Below are 19,148 nucleotides of genomic sequence, written 5' to 3'. Positions count from 1 at the left end.
GATGGTGATGATGCCAGTAGCAAAAATATAATAAAATTTATTTCTCTCTTAAAAAACTTTTAATACCTTTTATTTTGGTAAAAAACTAAATTAAATTTTTGAAAATAAGAAATAAAACTGCACTACAAAATAAATTTTCTTTCCCTTTAGATTTTCATATTTATTTTTAAAAACTAAAAATCAAAAATTATAATGATCCCAAACTGGGTCTAAACTATCTATAGGCACCTTAGTTATAAGCCTTTACCAATGAAAAAGGCAAAAAATTGAAGAAAAGAAATTATGTGACCAATGGCAGCAGATGGAAAGAAAAAATTGTAGCCTTCTTTAGCAGCTCTACTTGTCTGTGGTAGAAGATGATAAAGAAGTCATTTTAATCTGTAAGGAATAAATTCGAAGACAGCTACCACTCGCTGAACACTGTAAACATCCACCGTCATCTATGTTTAACGAGTTAATCTTTATCTCAGTGGCTCTGATGGTACAATGATATGTCTCCTCTAATTGGACATTGAATTGGAAAAGGCACTAATGTTTCTTTCCTTGGGAGTACAAGCAAATGAAATGATGCCAATTGACACCCTACTGTTTATTGTCCAAAACTACAAAATAAATGCTCAAACTCTCCACTTGAGAAAACAGCATTTTATTCCCCTGCAACTTTACAGTCTGAGAAGAAACCGCTACGATGGAATTTCAACTCTGTTTAGTATACTGAGAGATCCCAAATTTCACCTCATATCCTCAGAGCAAACTGTTAGCTGGAGGAATGATAAGAAACAAGATCCTCAGCACTCCAGCGGCCACTTTTCAATGTAAAATATACTTCGGTTGGCATTCTATCTCCCAATTTTAAAACGAGAAAATCGCCTAGACTTGTGCACTTTCAGTCGAATCGCGGGCACCTTTCTAGCTACTGCATGCCAGATCATCTGGACAGCATCATCCTTCTGAGAAGGGTACTGGAACTCAAAGTAGTGCTCAACCTCCTTCAGCTTATTCCACATTCGCGTCCATTCCTCTCGGCTTATGCCTCTAATCAGCTTCATCAAGAAACCTTTCTTGACTGCATCAGAAGCGCTGACAAAGACACAGAATTCAGAGTAGTCCAGGACATCCTCAAATGGAAGTTCAATTTCATCACTGATAATGACAGGAACACAGTGGCTGGCTATGGCATCAAAAAGGCGGTTGGAGGAAGGAGTGTCCCCAGCAATATTAAGACAGAATTTTGACAAACGCATCCCTTGGCTGGCTTTATTGATCCCATTCGCTCGAACACTGCCAAATGCAAAGTGTACATCCTTTTCATTTCTGAGAAGATAGAAGAGCTCCTGTCGAATTTTGCCCCCCTATGGGTGAAATCAAGATGACTGTTAATTAACCAAAAATCAGGACTACTTGAAAAAGAAACAGAGATAAAAAAGAAACCAAGAAATTTAAAGACTCCATTTCTTAATTCTATTTTTAAAGATAAAGCTTTTATGATATGTAACACTTTAATGTCAAAATATCAGAACCTCATATGAATAACTCAACAGTGTAACAATAGACAAAATTCAACTTTATCTGATGTCGCAGATATACATGGCTCACTGACTAGCATGCTGGTATACCAAAATGGATGAGGTAGACAAGGAAAAATTCATTATAGCGAAATATAATTTTAAGAATTAAAAATGCATATAACTAATTTACAGGCCTAATTTGCAAGAAAGGCCAAGAGTGTCTAAAAGCTTATCAGAGCTGGAGAAAAGAACAAGGTAATGAATGTTACACAAGACCTGCTATATTTTGAGAGACATGCACAAACTCAATTACTCAGGGCCAACTTCATGACATTGTTGATTACCAAAAGCTTAACAGTTTGGAAAATACAGAAATCTGGAAAATAGAGATGTTGCTGACAAAGCATATCAGACATAAAATGTTTGAATGTTATCTTCATCTGCTAGACAAAAAAAATATTTAACCACTCTTTAGGGAAAGTATACAATTCTTCAAACATCTTAGCCAGTGAATCATGAACCATGGTTAGCCTACATAAAGAAAGGGAGATGCTTCTTGTTATATCGAAATTAGATCTCAAGTAGAGAGTCGTCTCATCTTCAGACCCGCCAAACAGAAACCAAACCCAAGCATAATCAATTCATCATCTATCAAAGGCTGACTGCATCACTGCTCGGTAGTTTTAGGAATCGTTACCTTACTGTGTGAATATACACACATAATTTATATATCATTGCACAATAGTTTTGTAAAGTAAAATTTATAATAAATGACGGATAGGTAGCAATTAACCTCAGCTTAAATAAGTTCCAGCACAAGATGGACCTAGAATCTAGATTTACTGGTTGAAAGAACATTGTGATACACATAGGACACTGGAAAGCAGACTTCAGTTTCTCTCTGTTCCAATCTATAACCAGCATACTCTTCACAATTCACAATCGCATGGTAATGATGCAATGGAATGACAACTGCATTGAATCCTCGTTGCTAAGGTTTCCGTGCTAACTTCAAAAATATAAGTTAGTAATAGCATTGGAGACCATTCCTATGTGAGACACGACATACTAGAAGAACATGATACTTCAACCTCTTCGTAATGTTCCAAGATAAGGTACCAATTTCCTGGTGTCTATTTTCTCTGATGATAAGTTCCTGGCTCTAAGAATGCAACTGAATGCAGTTCAATTAAACTGCACAAATACCAGCATTAGGCAATTAAACCCTCCTGGTTGGCTAAAATACAATGGTGCTCGGTTCATGAAAATCTTCTTGGCATCCTCATGAAAATCCTACTGTCATCGTCAAATTCCATGATGGTACAACCCTAGAAAATCCTTAGTCATCACAATCAACAGAGAAATGGTCCCCCATCTCTGGAATTCAATCCAAGCTACAATAGGCATTTGCTAATTGAGGCAAGGTATGCAAAATGGCTGAAAACAATTGGATGTTTGTAATGATCGAGGACCTCGCCCAAAAAGGCTAGCCAATAAAGTATTATTTAGGATTCTTGGTCCTGTATAAGTATCCAATATCTTCTCAACGCATAATCAACGTGCGACTAAACACATATTGGCACGGGTCCTCACACACTCTCCTTATTTAAGTACATGCATCCTCGCTAGACTAAGGTTACAAATCCAATCACAAATACCATGATGGCCCGTGGTCAGCCCCAAAAGGACCTGTGTCGCAATATCCCCTAGTCCATAAAGGCCATAATCCAAATTTGCTATGATACCATTTGTAACAATCCAGATCTCGCTGAAAAGGGTTAGCCAAGAAGGTATTATCTCGATTTCTTGGTCCCATGTACGTACCAAGATCTTCCCAACATACAATCAATATGGGACTAAATACACGCTAGCAGGTCCTCATAGTATTAGTGCGTTGTCTGGTGCTGAGTGCATGCAATAGTAAGAAGGATATAAGTGAGGAACAATCAACCTACAGTGATTTGATAATAGACCCAGACGTCACTTGTTGGAATCTAGACTCACTAACTAAATAGAATAACTCAATTGAAGGAATTGCTCCTCTCCATAATTAATGAAGAATTTGCATACAGTGACCGTTTCAACCAGTAAATTGATGATTCTTCCATGGATCAAAAGATGTATAGACTTATAGAAGTATCTCATTCATATTGATGAGTACTTTAAGCCCCCATGAAAGACTCCTGTAATGAGGTAATCAATGACTAATTAAATTTTGAATCCTAAAATGGCATCATTAACCAAGAAGCTTCATCCATCTCTGTATTGTTCCATTTCTGCAGTGTTGGCTCTACAAATGGGTTATACAAATGAAGTATCATTTGTCAAAACTAGAGATATTTACAATTGATTTTCAACCTGACATCAATACTTCCAATTGGTGCTAGCATCTATGCAAAGGAAACTTTGGGCACTTAAAGCACACTTATATGAAAGTTATAAAACTTACTAGCAGGTAGGATATTTAGCTCACTTAGTTGGCTATGCAATTAAGTTCATGCACACAAGGAGCAGCCATTAAGATACTCACTAGACTTGGAAAGAGTACAATGAAATTGGGAAGAAGGCAATGCTTACTGTAAGGAATTATGAGATGAAGTGCTGAATTGCCAAACAAACATTGAACATGACAGGCCATTAAAGTCAAGGACACAAGACTGCTGTCCTCATTAAAATAAAAACAAAAGCAAACTTCTCGCTAAATAGGAAATTTTTGGCTGTGGTGAATAAGAGCTGGACCAAACATATGATCCACTGGCAAGGACTGGGCTTAGCCAATTATGGTCCATGTTGTTGGAAGGCTGAAGATAGACTGTGATATTGCATCAGCTATGAACAGATATCCAAGTCTTAGAAAAAAATCAAGTATTAAAAAAATCAAAAAGGAACAAGTATCATTGTCTCACAAGATGTAGCTGAGATCCCAGGGTGCATTACTTTGTTTAGGAATCAGAATCTGATAAGACCACCGCTCTGGGAGTTCATCTAAAATTCAAAATGGTAGATTATGAATTGAAGTACTTAATGAGTAGATTATAATGATCAAAATAAAAGGATGTGGCATAAGTAGAAGAAACAAACACTAAAGTTGTGCACCTTAACCACCAATTCCAAGGTCATAAGATGAATAAATGATAGAGAGTCATGAGCAGCAAGTCTCAGGCTCATCCCACAGCTTGCATTTTAATACATTCCAAAGCAAAGACATAACTTCGGGCCTGTTCCATTGATTCCTGATAATGGGGATACATAAGATGATCTTGTTGTGTGCATTTGAATAGCTATTCCAGGAATGAGGTCATTTCTACAAAATTTAGAAGTATTGTAGTCACTTTGCCACTTAAGTCTGTTCGAGGCTTAATACTAGAAATCCATAGCAGTCCCCAACACATACACGCAAAGCAATCCTTTTTCCTTTCCCCATAAGAAATAGTTTGCCTCTAAGAATTAGATATTTCCCCTATGTATGTATCATCCTTTTCAATTAAAATAAAGAAAGATAATCGGGTATATTTGACTTTGTCGTACAGAAATAGATATTCTGGCCTGTTCCCTTGATTCCTGATAATGGGGATACATAAGATGATCTTGTTGTGTGCGTTTGAACAGCTACTCCAGGAATGAGGTCATTTCTACAAAATTTAGAAGTATTGTAGTCACTTTCCTACTTAAGTCTGTTGGAGGCTTAATACTAGAAATCCATAGCAGTCCCCAACACATACACGTAAAGCAATCCTTTTTCCTTTCCCCATAAGAAATAGTTTGCCTCTAAGAACTAGATATTTCCCCTATGTATGTATCATCCTTTTCAAATAAAATAAAGAAAGATAATCGGGTATATTTCACTTTGTAGTACAGAAATAGATATTCTGGCTTACAATGTACATCTTGCATTTTTTCTGAGCGAAGGGCTGACGATATATCTAAGGAGCTAACTCTATACAACCATTATTTAGACCAATCCAAAATCCAGCAGAGACAATTAACCAGTTGAATTTTCCATCAAGTACCATGTTTACAATAATTATGTTTGGTCTAAAAGATTGCTAAAACTCATGAGAGGTTACAGATAGACTAATTGATTAAACAATAAATAATATGACATGGTGTGCTGATCAGTTGAAATGATGAAAGAACAACTACTAGTCATCAAACTGCTAATGGAACTACAAAGGACATAAAAGGAAAGAAAGGAACCAAAACCAGATTAATTGGAAAACATTTGGCCTTTTCCCTAGGTGGTTGTGGCCCCTTGGAAATGAAACAAAGTTGGGTGATCATCAATATCAGATGAGTCATTTATAAATGCCTTGATCACACAGATGGAAAATATGAACTATCAATAGCACACCTTAACCACCAAATCTAAGGTAACAAGATGATATGAGATCATGATTAGCAAGTCACAGGTTCATCTCAAGCAGGCTTTGCATTTTAATACATTCCAAAACAAAAATATGAATTTCTTGCCATTCAACGCCTAGAGAGTAGGCCTCAGCGTAATGGTAAGATTGCTCTATTGTGACCTAGGTGTCATAAGTTCGAAATATAGAAACAGTCTCTTCACATATAGTGGTAAGGCTACGTACATCTGACCCTCCACACATGCTGCAGTGGCAGAAGCCTCGTGCACTAGAATACACTTTTTAATCATTCAACTCGTAATAATTGGTACTTGAAAGATGCTTAAACTATATATTTATATAGCCTCTCGGGCAACAATATCATGTAAACAACTTCAGAAGATTGTTGTCATTTTACCAATAAAGTCCTTGTGGTCCTATTTATCATGGAAGAAAAGATTTACTATTGGAAGTGCATCACTTAGTTTTTTAGTTTCTTTCTTCATAATCAATCCTTTGCCTTTAAAATTAGATATTTTCCCTATGCATTGTTTGACTTTGAATTACACAAATATTTGTATTCTTGAATGACCATAAATTTTGTGAGATGAACTTTACATTGTTGCTGTTTAGGCCTATTTATAATCTAACAAAGTCATTTAACAAGTTAAATTTTCCTCAATTAGACATTAGCATGGTTACAAAAGTTATCTTTCATCAAACAAATTGCACAAACTCTAATTAATCCATAAGTGGTGAAGGATATACACCAGTTGGTTATATTGAATGATGTGCTAATCAGTTGGAATTGTAAAACTACAACTATTAGCCATCAAAGTGCTAATGTAGCTATAAAGAATGGATGACATGAGAGAAAACAGAATTATCAAACAAGAGTAACTGGGAAGGACTTACATCTTTCCTGTAGATGGCACCTTGGAAGTATAACAAAGTAGGTCGATCATCATAGGTAGATGTGTCATTCGCAAAGGACTTTATCACATGTTTGTAAGGAGCAATAACGTCTTTCTTCACATTAGCCACATGTGGAATATACCTTCCAAAATCGGCAAGAATAAACATGCAGTGCCACAAGCACGTCCGAACAAACAGCATGCTGTTTGGATGGTGTGCCATTATGATATGGTCCATCCCATTTGACCTTTTCCATTCCTCTTGAGCTGTTAAATAACTAACCAGCTTCTGCTGCAGCATCTTGTTCCTACCAATCTTTTCTGGTCGTTCGATCTTCGAATACCGATTATAACTCAAAGATGAGAAGAATGGCACAAACACAACATCGGCTTCACGAGAGTCCTCGACTCTAACAGCAGTACATGGGCCTCTCCGATCAGGAAATCTTGACGATAAAAGATCCAATGTAAGCCAGTATTCTATGCTATGCTGGAGATTCAATCCACCAGGATAGGATGGAATTTTAGTATGGATATCAGGCCAGACACTCTTGCCATCAGCCACCCAACCCAACAGACCAAAGTGAAACTCAGGAGGCATATTATACATGAAAACTTTCAAGAGTGCCTTGCTCGGATCGCATTTCTTGAGTACTTGTTCTTCAGGTTGATTTTGAGCCAAGGAAGAGATCCCATGGTTCAATAACAGGTCATCCCCCATTGCATCCCTGAGAGGAATTCTCTGGTCCTCGATAAATGAGAAGGCCTTTTCATTGGGTAAGAGGCTATGGTTGATGGGAGCAGGTGGGGCAGTGGAACCCCAGAAGAGGATACAGCAGAGAACCAGGACTATCACAAGGAAGAGCGAACAGGACAAGAATTTTTGGCTTACAAGTCCATATGGCTGTGTGTTTCTATGGCCCATTCAATCACTAATCCCACAAGATAAGGCCCAATTTAGCACCAGAACATCAAATTTTTATCAACTCAAGAACAAGTATCCGCATAAACTGATTGAGAAGCAGAAACAAACACATAAAAGTCATGGAAGCAAGAAGAAGCGTAAAGAACCCAGGAAGCCCCTACTCAAGAATCAGCTAACCAAACAACAAGTCGCCATTTATTTATGTACTGAATACTGATCAATAAACCATATCGAAAAGAACAAGCAAATGGGTACAAATTCTCCAAGAAAACATCATAATAACAATGAATAAAGAACTCCCTACTTACAAGCAAAAGCCAATCACCCAAAACTCTCTACAGGCCCATCCCAATCCAAGAAAAAGGATTCAGCTAAATATCTCAATTCAATCAAATATGAAGTCTATCAAGATTGCAAATTTATGATCGGAACCAGACCAAGAAACGGAAAAAATAGACACCAGATCAAAATCTTGCAAAGAAATCGAAGAAACTATCATAAAAGCAGAATTTGATGAGAAAAAAAAAGCGAAAAGGGGATCAGAAGCTATAGATAATCAACGAAACGACGGAAAGAGAAGGCGAGAGCTAGCGGAATCGGATTCTTGAGCTCGTTAAATGGTCTCCATACCGACGCGAGATCCATAAGGATTCCCTCTTTGGTGGTCCCTCATTGTCTCGCTCGCTCGCTCGCCAGCGCGCGAGATCCGGGTCGCTCGATGGAAGCGGGCGACGCGGGCTCGGAGTCCTCCGCCTCATTGGATGCTTTACTTCACAGGAGACAACTCTCTCACCCCAATTACTGGCGAACAAAACTCATATGCCGCGGGCAACATAAAATACGTTATGAGATAAAATTTTTATTTTGATCTATTTTTTTAGCACTTATTTTAAAAAATTAAAAATTAAATAAAAATAAGATTCTTGCTATTAACAAAGTTCGTCAAATTTGTATCTTAAAAAAAATAAATATAAGATGATTAATTACTAATTGTATATCATTTGGCCATAAAATATGTACTGATAAAAGATATGTTTTAAAAATTATATATTGATTTATCTAAAAGTGTGTATTTGATCATCGCTAGGTATGTATCAGATAAGTTTACAATATGTATTAGAAAGTCGACGAATATGTATCACCAGTCATATAATATATTAGTGAATATAATATTCTAAAAAATATATATAAATATGCTTGGAAGTATATATTGAATTACTAGATGACTAGTTTGCTAATTGTATATTATCTGCCCATGTACTGCATGTGTATTGATAAACACCATTATTTTAAAAATTAAACATCGATTTATTTAGATGTGTATATTGATTTGCTAAATAACTAATTTACTTTGTATATATTACTTAATCATGGAGTATGTACTGTATTTTTTTTAATCACGAAACTAATGACTTCGTTAGTAAAAAAATCTATGATTTTTGGATTTCCACTTTAAGATATGCACTAAAGAAAATATAACAAAATAGAAAGCCCGCCCCATATTTTTTTGTCTAATGCCCGCTCTATATGATTTTTGTTCCCCGTGACAGCTCACAAGAGACAAGAAAAGAGTGAAAGATAGTAGCGATGAAAACAACAACAAATATATAAGTTCTTAATAAAAGAGTGAACTAATTATAAATATTATTAGTCTATTATTACCTAAGGCTGGAATTGGGCTGGATCAGATCGAGTCATGTTTAACTCTGGCCTGATCTGGTTTTAAGTTTGCATCATGATTTAATTATCAAGTATAATTACTAGTTAAAAATATTAGTTAAAGAAAAGAAATTGTGGATGTAAGCCCGTTATAAACCAATATTAGTGTACTGATGATATTTTGCATATTTCATAGGCCAAATTTGAGAACTTTGCTTATTTAAATGTGGGGTTAGTTATAATTTAATAAAAAAATACTGGAACTCGAAAGATAGTGATGTATTCTTATTGCTCCCTGGAATTGGCATCATCGTAAAGTGTGCCATATGATAGAGTAGAGTGAAGGGTGCATGATTTCTAAGTGAATTCAAGTGATTTTTTGAGATACCATATCATTGCTCTAATATGTATTGGTGTCAATCTTTAATCTCTGTTACTCGGATGGTGTAATGTGACATGCATGAGTAGATACTGAAAAAATTAAGAGAACATCCTATGTGATTTTTTTTTTTTTTGGCTAAACTATTTTGCTTCTAGCAAAGGTTTGTCCACAGGATGCGGACAAGGACAGCCTCTACATTTAAAACTTCTCTTTTCATTATCGGCAATAGAACTTGTTTCATTGAAGGCATCTAACGGTTCCTATTTGCTTGTGATCACCATTGTGCAATGAAAATAATAGATATATATTTGATACATTCTCAGTTGACTAAAATTGTCATACCCAAAATCCGGTATATCACAAAGTTGTGGTACTGTCGTCCACAATGGCACGAAATCAAAGAAATATATATATATATATTATACAATAATAAAAATAGTCCATTTTTTTATTTATTAAACAAAGAGGTGCCGATATAGAGCATTTAAATTTAGCTTTCAAAGTTATAAAACCCATAATTTCATAGTCATAAACTAATTTTATAATTAGCTTGCTATTGTGCTTGGAGCTTATTGTCTCGACCTTCACTTAGTTTCTCCCTCCTCTCTCCTAGTAGCCTTATTTATTTGAAAAGATATAGTGCATTTAAATCTAGCATTCAAAGTTAAAAAACCCATAATTTCATAGTCATAAACTAATTTTATAATTAGCTTGCTATTGTGCTTGGAGCTTATTGTCCCGACCTTCACTTAGTTTCTCCCTCCTCACTCCTAGTAGCCTTATTTAATTGAAAAGAATAAAGAGAAGAGTGAGCTATATACCACCTTATCGGATCAAGCATAAGTTTTTACATAATTTTATCCATTATTTTGAAAGTAAATTTTTACTTGAAAAACAAATAACAAAATATACTATAGCAATCCAATCATGTATGCGAGTTTGTAAAGATGAATTTGAGTGTAATTAAAAATATTCATAATCACTGTACATTTGCTATTTAGCTATATTATCTATTAAAACAGTGCTTACAGTTTTTTTTGTACTACGATCATTTTTTTTGTACTCACCCTTCCTCACACTTGCCCAAAGGATTTCTGGTTTAAGCGTACAGGTTAAAAAATGGTGAACAAAGCCAAAATTGCATTCCTGCATTGCATGGCCTGGAGATAACATGGGCAAGTTCTCATAAAAATATTAGCTTTGGGAAACAAATTATGCTTGAAACTAGAGAGAGCAGACAACAAATCTAAAGTTCAGAAAATCAATGCAAAGATTATACTGAGTACCTTCTTCCTTATGAAAAATAACGAGTTTAAGCTGAATGGCTGAATGTATTATAACAATTTTAACTGTTCAAAAAAAAAAAAAAAAAAAACAGAACCATCAACTAGAAGATTTTAGACTTGACTACTACAGACTAAAAGCAGGCTCTTGTCAGCACTTGTATAAGCTAAAGAAACAAAATCTGCTGATCATGTGCCGCCAAAACAGTAAACACGGGTCATGCCATTGCTTTGTGCAGCATCAGATGATCAATTTGGGCAGTGTCCGAGGATCAAGAAGCAAAATTGGTGACTGGTGGAGTATTCTCAATCAGCTGACGGTCAACAGCTTGATAACCGATGCAGCTCCTACACGATGCAGCGCAACAATGGAGTCTCCTTGCTTGCAGAGCCCTGCAGCCTTCGCATGCTGCATGGCGAATTCAAGTGCTTGCTCTGTGGATTCTGAATGAGAGGCTTCGACTGTTCCAGCGCTCAAGAGTGGAATCAGTCCTCTGAATATCAGGCTGTGTCTTGCAGGAGACTCATCACTGCAGTACCAATCAAATGAATCCGTCCTTATCTCAGGAACCACCACCGACAGGATTGGCATCGACGGCCGGTACTTGGCCACCAACTTCGCCGTGCTTCCTCCCCGAGTCAGGACCAAGATCAGGGCTGCCTTGGCAGAGATTGCCGTTCCAACTGCAGACGAAGCAAGGCTCTCCAATGGGCTCATAGGAACTGGTGCAGCAGCCACAGTTTGCGTGTAGACTGCTCCATAGTCAATGCAGGATTCTGCCGCCGAGCAAATCCGTGCCATCGTCTGGACTGCCAACTCTGGGTAAGCGCCGGCAGCCGTTTCTCCACTGAGCATCACGCAGTCGGTGCCATCGAGAACTGCATTGGCGACGTCTGTGGCCTCTGCTCGGGTGGGGCGAGGGGACTTGATCATGGATTCCAGCATCTGGGTCGCAGTAACAACAGGCTTTCCTTGCATGTTGCACTTGAAGATCATCACCTTCTGCGCATAGAAGATCTTCTCGATCGGAATTTCCATCCCTAGATCGCCTCGGGCCACCATAAAAGCATCCGAATTTGCAAGTATGTCGTCAAAATTAGCCACCCCCTCTTGATTCTCAACCTGCAAAAGGTGACTGTGAATCAGAAACTCGAACAAGTACTAACATCCTACAGTAAAATCTGGACAGAATAATTAGAGACCTTGGACATCAGCATAATGGTCTTTGCATGCTCTCCAAGTAGCTTTCTAACTTCCACAAGATCAGAGCCTTTGCGCACGAAAGATAGAGCTATCACGTCGATCTTGTTTGGAACACCCCACCGAAGGATATCCTCCTCGTCTTTCTCTGTGATTGTAGGAAGGTCTACGACGACCCCTGGAAGATTTACGTTCTTCCTCTCGCCAAGAGCAGCAGAGTTCTCGCACCGGCAGCGGATCAAACCTAACTCCCTATCGCACGACAGAACTGTGAGAGTGATCGTCCCATCAGCGCACAGTATGACACTTCCTGGCTTCAAGTCCTCGGCTAGCTTTCTGTAGCTCATAGATATCATGTTCTCATCACCCTTTATGCTATAATCAGTTGTGACGGTGATCTCTTGTCCCTTTTTGAGATGGATGGGCTTGCCATCTTTCAGAAAACCAGTTCGAATTTCCGGGCCCTGCAAATTTGCAAAGAAGCTCAAGATATCATCCAAATCATAAAAAAAAAAGCAGCCTACATTTATCGAATTAACAGCCTAACAGGTTCTTTAAACTGTCATGGAGCTCTTCTCACTTCAAAGCATCAAAATGAATTTGATTCAAATCCCCTATAGCATGTAAAAGAGCTCCATGCTCCTAAAATTACGCATTTCTTTTTGGAAACATGAAAGCATTGCAGTTCAAACAGCATCTTTACAGCTTCACAAATTGTGCTATTTATAGCATCTTATTTAGAGATATATTCTCAACCATCAAAACGTTTCCCCAAATGCTTCAGCTGACTTTTTAGTGTCTATAGTTACTGCATTAAGAAAAAAAACCAAATATGCATTCACTTCAAAAATCAATAGCTAACACTTGTCCATCACAGCCAAGAGACTGCTAGATTCGATAATCTAGAAAGATTTCTCTTATTTATGGTATAAACAACATATTATAAAGTATTTCATCGAAATTTTAGCACCTTTCATGTCAGAAACAGTTCCTTTATATATTATCTACCAGTAACAATGGGAAAACTAACGGTAGTTATAAGGTGTGGGTTTTAGTAGAAAATTCTAACCAAAGGTGGTTCATAATAAATGAGAACGGTTAGCAGCTGCATAATTCTTGTGGCAATAATAATATGAGCTGCCAACCTGAGATTATCGCAGTGCATGTATTGTATCACTTGTGACAAAAGCCTCCATCATTAAGGCATTATGCATGCACTGACAGCCAATGATAGAAGGCATCAATATCCAGTATCGAACTGATTGGTAGCAGAGGACAACATGCCATGTACATGCATAATGGTAGGAATAAAATACATACGTAGGAAATTAAGAATGGCAACAACTGGCGGAGCCAAGACAATGTAAAACCCTAACTGAGATAATAAGTTGTGATTAGAGTAAAATCTTTCCACATCAAAGCCAAGACAATAAAATCATTAAAAGCATGTTCTATCTTGCTTGGAATCACATACAAACGACTTAATTCATGCAAAATAATCATAGAGATAAACAGAGAATACCAAAGGAAAAAGGAAAGCATTAAAGAACAGAGATAAACAGAAGAACAAAGAGAGGCAGAGAATATGAAGAATCAAAATTCCTCATACATATAAAAAAAGCTAACAACAAATAAAACAACAAGAACATAATCAAGAATCAGAACATATGAATCCAAGAAAAAAAAAGGAGAACAATAAGACGAAAGAAAAAAAAAAAAACCATCAAACATTGATCGCGTCAACAAGAACAATATAAACTCCCCAAGAAGAACACCAATCCCAGGCAAAGGATTAAAAAAAAAAAATCAAAACACAACAAAACCATTAGGAAAAAGAAGAAACAATAAACTACAAAGAAACCAAACACATTGCCATCCGGAAAGACGAAAGAAATCGAATCAAAATCCGACCTTTGTGTCGAGCATGACGGCACAGAGGATCCCAGTGTTTTCCATGGCGACCCTGAGGTTATCCAGCGTCTCCTGGTGGTACTCGTGGGATCCATGCGAGAAGTTGAACCGTGCAACGTTCATGCCCGCCCTCAGAAGCCTCTCCAACATCGGCACCGACCTCGAAGCCGGCCCCAGAGTGCACACGATCTTAGTCTTCGGCCGCCGCCAACCCACCGCCGCCACGTCCGCCGCCGACGCCGCCATCGGCAATGATGAGAACGCGAGGAAGTGACGAGAAACAGGAGAAGAGAAGGAGGAAAACAAAGGCCTTGACGCCGCGCTGCTCTCCTCCATAGCTTTTTTAGAAGAAGGAATATTATAATGGAGAAGGGCGTATGGGAAGAACGGAAGGCGCAAGCGAGGTGATCTCTTCTCTGGGGAAGCGGGGCTGGATATAAATAGTTATGCCTTAGAAGTAGATTAGGTTTAGGATTACTACTCGTATTATTTCTGTAATTTGGTAAACATATTTTCTTTAGGATTACGACTCCTATTACTTTGGTAACTTGACAAATATATATTTTTTTATTTTAGCAATCTGTTTAAGTACTGTAATCTTCCAAACATGGTAGAGGTAGGATTTGAATCTAGACGTCTAATATGACTAGCAACTTACTTAAATATTCTTATATTTCAAACCATAATAGAGGCATTCGAGGTGAATCTAGATGTCTAATATAACAAGTAACAGACTTTAGAAATTTAATCAAATATTCTTTTCTTTCAAACCATGATACAAATAAAAGTTGAGTCTAGATATTTAGGACCTGTTTGGCTTCTTAGAAAATTGTTTTCCTACCAGAATAACTTTTTTTAGGGAAACCGATTTCTGAGAATAGTTTTGGCGTATTTGGTTGAGCATCAAAAAATGGTGCATTTCAGAATTGCTTAAATTTGTTTGAACATCTGTGTGAAATATCTATTATATTCTTAATAAAGAAAAAATCTTATTCATGATTTCGATAACTTAAAGGTAGTTTTAGAAAGTAAAAGAATCCTAATCAACTGGTGCGAAAGTAGTTTTTGCATGTCTCTCATGATTTTTTTTCTCCATGAAATATGAAATCATATTTATAGCAGAATGCTACCTTTTTATCTCTCCTCTGAAAACTCCAACATGTTGACCATATTTTTTTCAATTCTTTTTCCACGAGCCAAACCGGTCCTAGAGCCTTTACCAAGAGAGGATAGCACCTCCAACCTCTTATCTTCAGTTGGTGTAGAATTTTTTTTTATATAAAAACTTCAGTTGAACTAAGATGAGAGTATCTATTGAGAGGTGTAAAATGGTTACAGCACGGAAGTGGGATCTATTTAAGCATGGAGACTTGAAATATATAGTTGGACTAAAGAATTTAGAGTTTAATTTGAAGTTGGACAGGCGGATTTGTGGTGGAGGTTGTAGTGTACCTTATTTATTTTTTTTGTATAATAGCATTCTCTAATTTAACTGGCGAACACTTTGCTAATTTACAACAAGAAAGGATAGGCTACATGCGCATGGTTTGATGATGCTACTACCTTGATACGAGTACTACTCTTAACTAGATATAATATTGCTTTGATTGCTAACATGCACGTCGAAAAATTTAGAAAACCAATCGATAGTGATTAGATTATAATTTAGGGGATACATGTCACCCATCCGACTCATCTCAATTCAAGGTGAGTGTCATGCAGGTTGAGTAGTATGATGACGGTACTAATTAGGTATCATCTAATCTTCGCCCTAATTGGTCTTCTAAATTATGAGAAACATGTATTCAATTGGCAGCATTGGTAAAAGAGGAGGGTTTACACTTGATGTGGAAAAGAGAGCAAGGGGGTTTTGGGGGACCAGTTTTGTATTAAAGGGAATCATTTTCATGGGCAACCTAATGATAGGCCTTTTGTTAGGGGTGGTACAGGTCCAAGACTTGCAGCTATTGAATAATTGTGGACCTATTTTTTTGAAAGGAAATGGATAGGTGAAGGTTGTGGCCTGATCAGGTAATTGCTGGGGACTCATTTTGTTGAATTTGGATTTCTTGGTAGCCTTTTTCTGAGTGAGGAAACATGTTGGCCTTGATTTAGTTATATCGAGTTCTACAAATATTTGGAATAAAAATTAATAGGTCTTACCACCTAGAGATTTTGGCTCCAAAGTCAACCAAATTAGGTCAATACCACTGGTAGATATTTGAATTTTTCCATCAAAATTTCAAAGTAATGAACCTTGAAGTTATTTTTATGTGTAATTGACAAACATATGTATGCAACATTTTTACTGTTTGCATAACATAATAAGATCCTCTTTATATGTAAAGTTTTAATCAGGCTATAGAATTGAAGCATATTAATAAATTAAATGGGTCTTCATAAAGTCACGTGCATACAAGACAACATAACTTGCAACACCCTGGACTAAGCACATTGCATTAGATATCATATCACGATGAACATCGAATCATAACAATAATCTGAAATTCCCAATTGGATGTCAAATAATGGATAAAGGCAAAAAGAAATAGTCTCCTAGCCCTCCCACGAATTATGCCATCACCTCGAACTTAAATTATTTGGATGATGGAGCCCATGTCGTCATTGTCTTTATATAAATCTCATGGCAAAGAAAACAACAAATCAAAACAATTCATGGTTGTTGAGATCACAAGAAGCTATCAAATTATCCTACCTCTAGATCATGTGCGTCACTATTCTAGTCGCTTAGAATATATTTATAATAGTTCTCTATGCATTCTTGTCATATAATTATGCTCCTAAAGTCATAATCTCTTCAGAAGCAAGGCACGGAGGCAACCGAACTTTTGTCGTAGTACAATATATGACTTAAATTAGCAATTGCAAATTAGGTCTTGGTACTGTTAACATTGGCCATGATCTTTCCATTCTACACCATTATGCCATGAAATTAACTGGGCACAAATGCCGTCGGGTTGGCAATTAACAAATATTGCAGCTTAACTCATCCATAGTGTGTGAATTTTTCACATGAGAGTCATTGTCTCCAAGGTTATTAATATGATGATTTAATGTGATTATTTATAAAAAGCGAAGTACCCAACCAGGGAAGGGAATTAGTGGTCATTTCCTTAGTTTTGAAGAACAAGTGGTTAACAAATATTGCAGCTCAACACATCCATAGTGTGTGAATTTTTTACATGAAAGTCATTGTCTCCAAGGTTATTAATATAATGATTTAATGTGATTATTTATAAAAAGCCAAGTGCTCATCCAGGGAGGGGAATAAGTGGCCATTGCCTTAGCTTTCAAGAACAAGTGGGTACTAGCTGAAGTGGTTCGCATTATAAACTAACTCCATGATTAGATGGTTTCTAGCAAGGACGGATATTTACTTTTCCTTTGTCCAATGTTATTTCGCACTGCTAGCAAGATGGGAAGAGTGCTTATTAGCTTTGCTTAGCACCAAACACAACAAAGTGATCATCTCCTAAAACGGTGCATATAGCTTTGTTCTTACTTAGAATTTGCATCATGGTTGACCACCAAAGAGAACTTATATGTTAATAAATTTGGTGTCTGCAGTGGGAATGATGCTTATGATTTGGCAAATACCAAAATTTTGGACAAAGACTCTGAATCCACAAACACTCGGCTTGGCTTGTGTCCGTGATGCTATTTTAAAGCATAAAGATTTCTTGGACTCTGTGAGACGTAGGACGATGAGCCTTGGTAACCTAGTTCTATCAACATGGTTGGTGCATACTTTGGGTTGCTTCTAAGCTAATGCTATCAACTAGCATCCATGGCTATCCATAGCCGGCGGGCCATATTTATTATTTGAGTAAATTATAAAAAAATAAGATTAAAAGTAAATTATACTTATATCTTGTAGTTTAAAAAATCTACGATTATCCTCTTGAGATTTATTTTTATCTAATATTTTACCTGATAACTTAACAAAATATTTTTATCTAATATGAATTTTGATTCTTCATATGAGGTAAACGATTTCAATTGGGTATAAATATAGGTTTTACAAACTATTTAATGTAAGTATAATAAATGTAAACTTCAAAATAATTTTTATAATTTACTTTTATTATTTTTGTTCTTTTTCATAAAAAAAAGGGTTGGGTTGTTTAAGAGCTAAGCAAGAACCCCACTTCATATTTCCTCCACCAACCAATACAACGTTTATACCTACAAGTATCACTTAGTCCAAACTTCAAATCGCACCAAATGCCACTTAACCACTCGAGAAGAAAGTTTGTCGTGATAGGTATCTAATCACCGTCAAAAAGAGTTTCTTTCTTTCTTTCTTTCTTTCTTTTTTTGGATAGCGCTCGTTTAGAGTACATCCCATCGAGTCCAAAAAATAAAAGGCATAAACGAGAAGGAGTCACTACATCACATGTTCATAGAACCGCTCTGAAATATCGAGTAATAAATGAGGCGATCCAGTTGATGGCTTGGTTTATCTTTCGAAACATTTGGACAGTTTGGAAGGAGTCGAAATCTCTTGCCCCTTTGCTCGTTAATTCAGTTGCAGTATCTACCCACGGAACAAACTACACTTGAAACTCCTCTAATCATCTTGGCCAATCAGTGGTTCCTCACTTTTGGTCTCTCTTCTATGGTTAAACTGTAGGTCTTGCTAGTTTTACTTATGCGACATCAACCGTCTTCTCCCGTTGACCCCATCTTAGCAGAGTCAAAGAAACAATAACTCCTCTCCCGCCATTCCATCCAATGGAAAAAGACCACGTGGAGTCGTGGTGCCCCTTTCAAAGCTTTCCCATAATGGCCACGTAGTCCCTCGCGCAGTGCGCAGCTCCTCAGAGTCCGCATGAACCTCTGCCGGTCCCCTTCTCCAACCAAAAGACATGCATCCACGGCCTTCCCCATATATTTCTACCACCTTTCCCCTTTTCTTGTAGTCTAGGCTTTGAACTCTTCTCCTCTCTTTTCCTCTCCAATGGCCAAGGTGCTTGCACTGTTCCTCATATTACTCACCAC

The 19,148-nt window shown here is 37.0% G+C and overlaps 2 protein-coding genes across 2 annotated transcripts; both read right to left on the bottom strand.

Annotated features, from left to right (window-relative positions):
* Positions 1-414: 414 nt before the first annotated feature.
* Positions 415-8,490, bottom strand: LOC103709086 (probable arabinosyltransferase ARAD1). Its single transcript, XM_008794276.3, has 2 exons — positions 6,767-8,490; positions 415-1,352 (listed from the first exon to the last, which is right to left on the bottom strand). Exons 1-2 carry the CDS (start codon positions 7,688-7,690, stop codon positions 840-842), a joined length of 1,437 nt encoding a protein of 478 aa, XP_008792498.2. The 5' UTR covers positions 7,691-8,490; the 3' UTR covers positions 415-839.
* Positions 8,491-11,306: 2,816 nt separating this feature from the next.
* On the bottom strand, positions 11,307-14,408 carry LOC103709122 (pyruvate kinase, cytosolic isozyme-like). Its single transcript, XM_008794326.3, has 3 exons — positions 14,127-14,408; positions 12,218-12,679; positions 11,307-12,137 (listed from the first exon to the last, which is right to left on the bottom strand). Exons 1-3 carry the CDS (start codon positions 14,370-14,372, stop codon positions 11,325-11,327), a joined length of 1,521 nt encoding a protein of 506 aa, XP_008792548.2. The 5' UTR covers positions 14,373-14,408; the 3' UTR covers positions 11,307-11,324.
* Between the last annotated feature and the right edge of the window lie 4,740 nt (positions 14,409-19,148).

Source organism: Phoenix dactylifera, chromosome 3 (genome assembly GCF_009389715.1).
Source record: "Phoenix dactylifera cultivar Barhee BC4 chromosome 3, palm_55x_up_171113_PBpolish2nd_filt_p, whole genome shotgun sequence".
NCBI classification, from domain to species: domain Eukaryota; kingdom Viridiplantae; phylum Streptophyta; class Magnoliopsida; order Arecales; family Arecaceae; genus Phoenix; species Phoenix dactylifera.
Note: the sequence above shows the minus strand (reverse complement) of the source record. Positions and strands in the feature narration are given on the sequence as shown.

What these genes read in the sequence shown, in the direction of transcription:
- LOC103709086 (XM_008794276.3), bottom strand. Translation starts at nt 7,690, where the DNA reads ATGGGCCATAGAAACACACAGCCATATGGACTTGTAAGCCAAAAATTC. An exon ending in GTGCCATCTACAGGAAAGAT is followed by an intron (nt 1,353 to 6,766) that starts GTAAGTCCTTCC and finishes TTTCACCCATAG; the next exon opens with GGGGGCAAAATTCGACAGGA.
- LOC103709122 (XM_008794326.3), bottom strand. Translation starts at nt 14,372, where the DNA reads ATGGCGGCGTCGGCGGCGGACGTGGCGGCGGTGGGTTGGCGGCGGCCG. An exon ending in CCGTCATGCTCGACACAAAG is followed by an intron (nt 12,680 to 14,126) that starts GTCGGATTTTGA and finishes GCAAATTTGCAG; the next exon opens with GGCCCGGAAATTCGAACTGG. An exon ending in CCATTATGCTGATGTCCAAG is followed by an intron (nt 12,138 to 12,217) that starts GTCTCTAATTAT and finishes CACCTTTTGCAG; the next exon opens with GTTGAGAATCAAGAGGGGGT.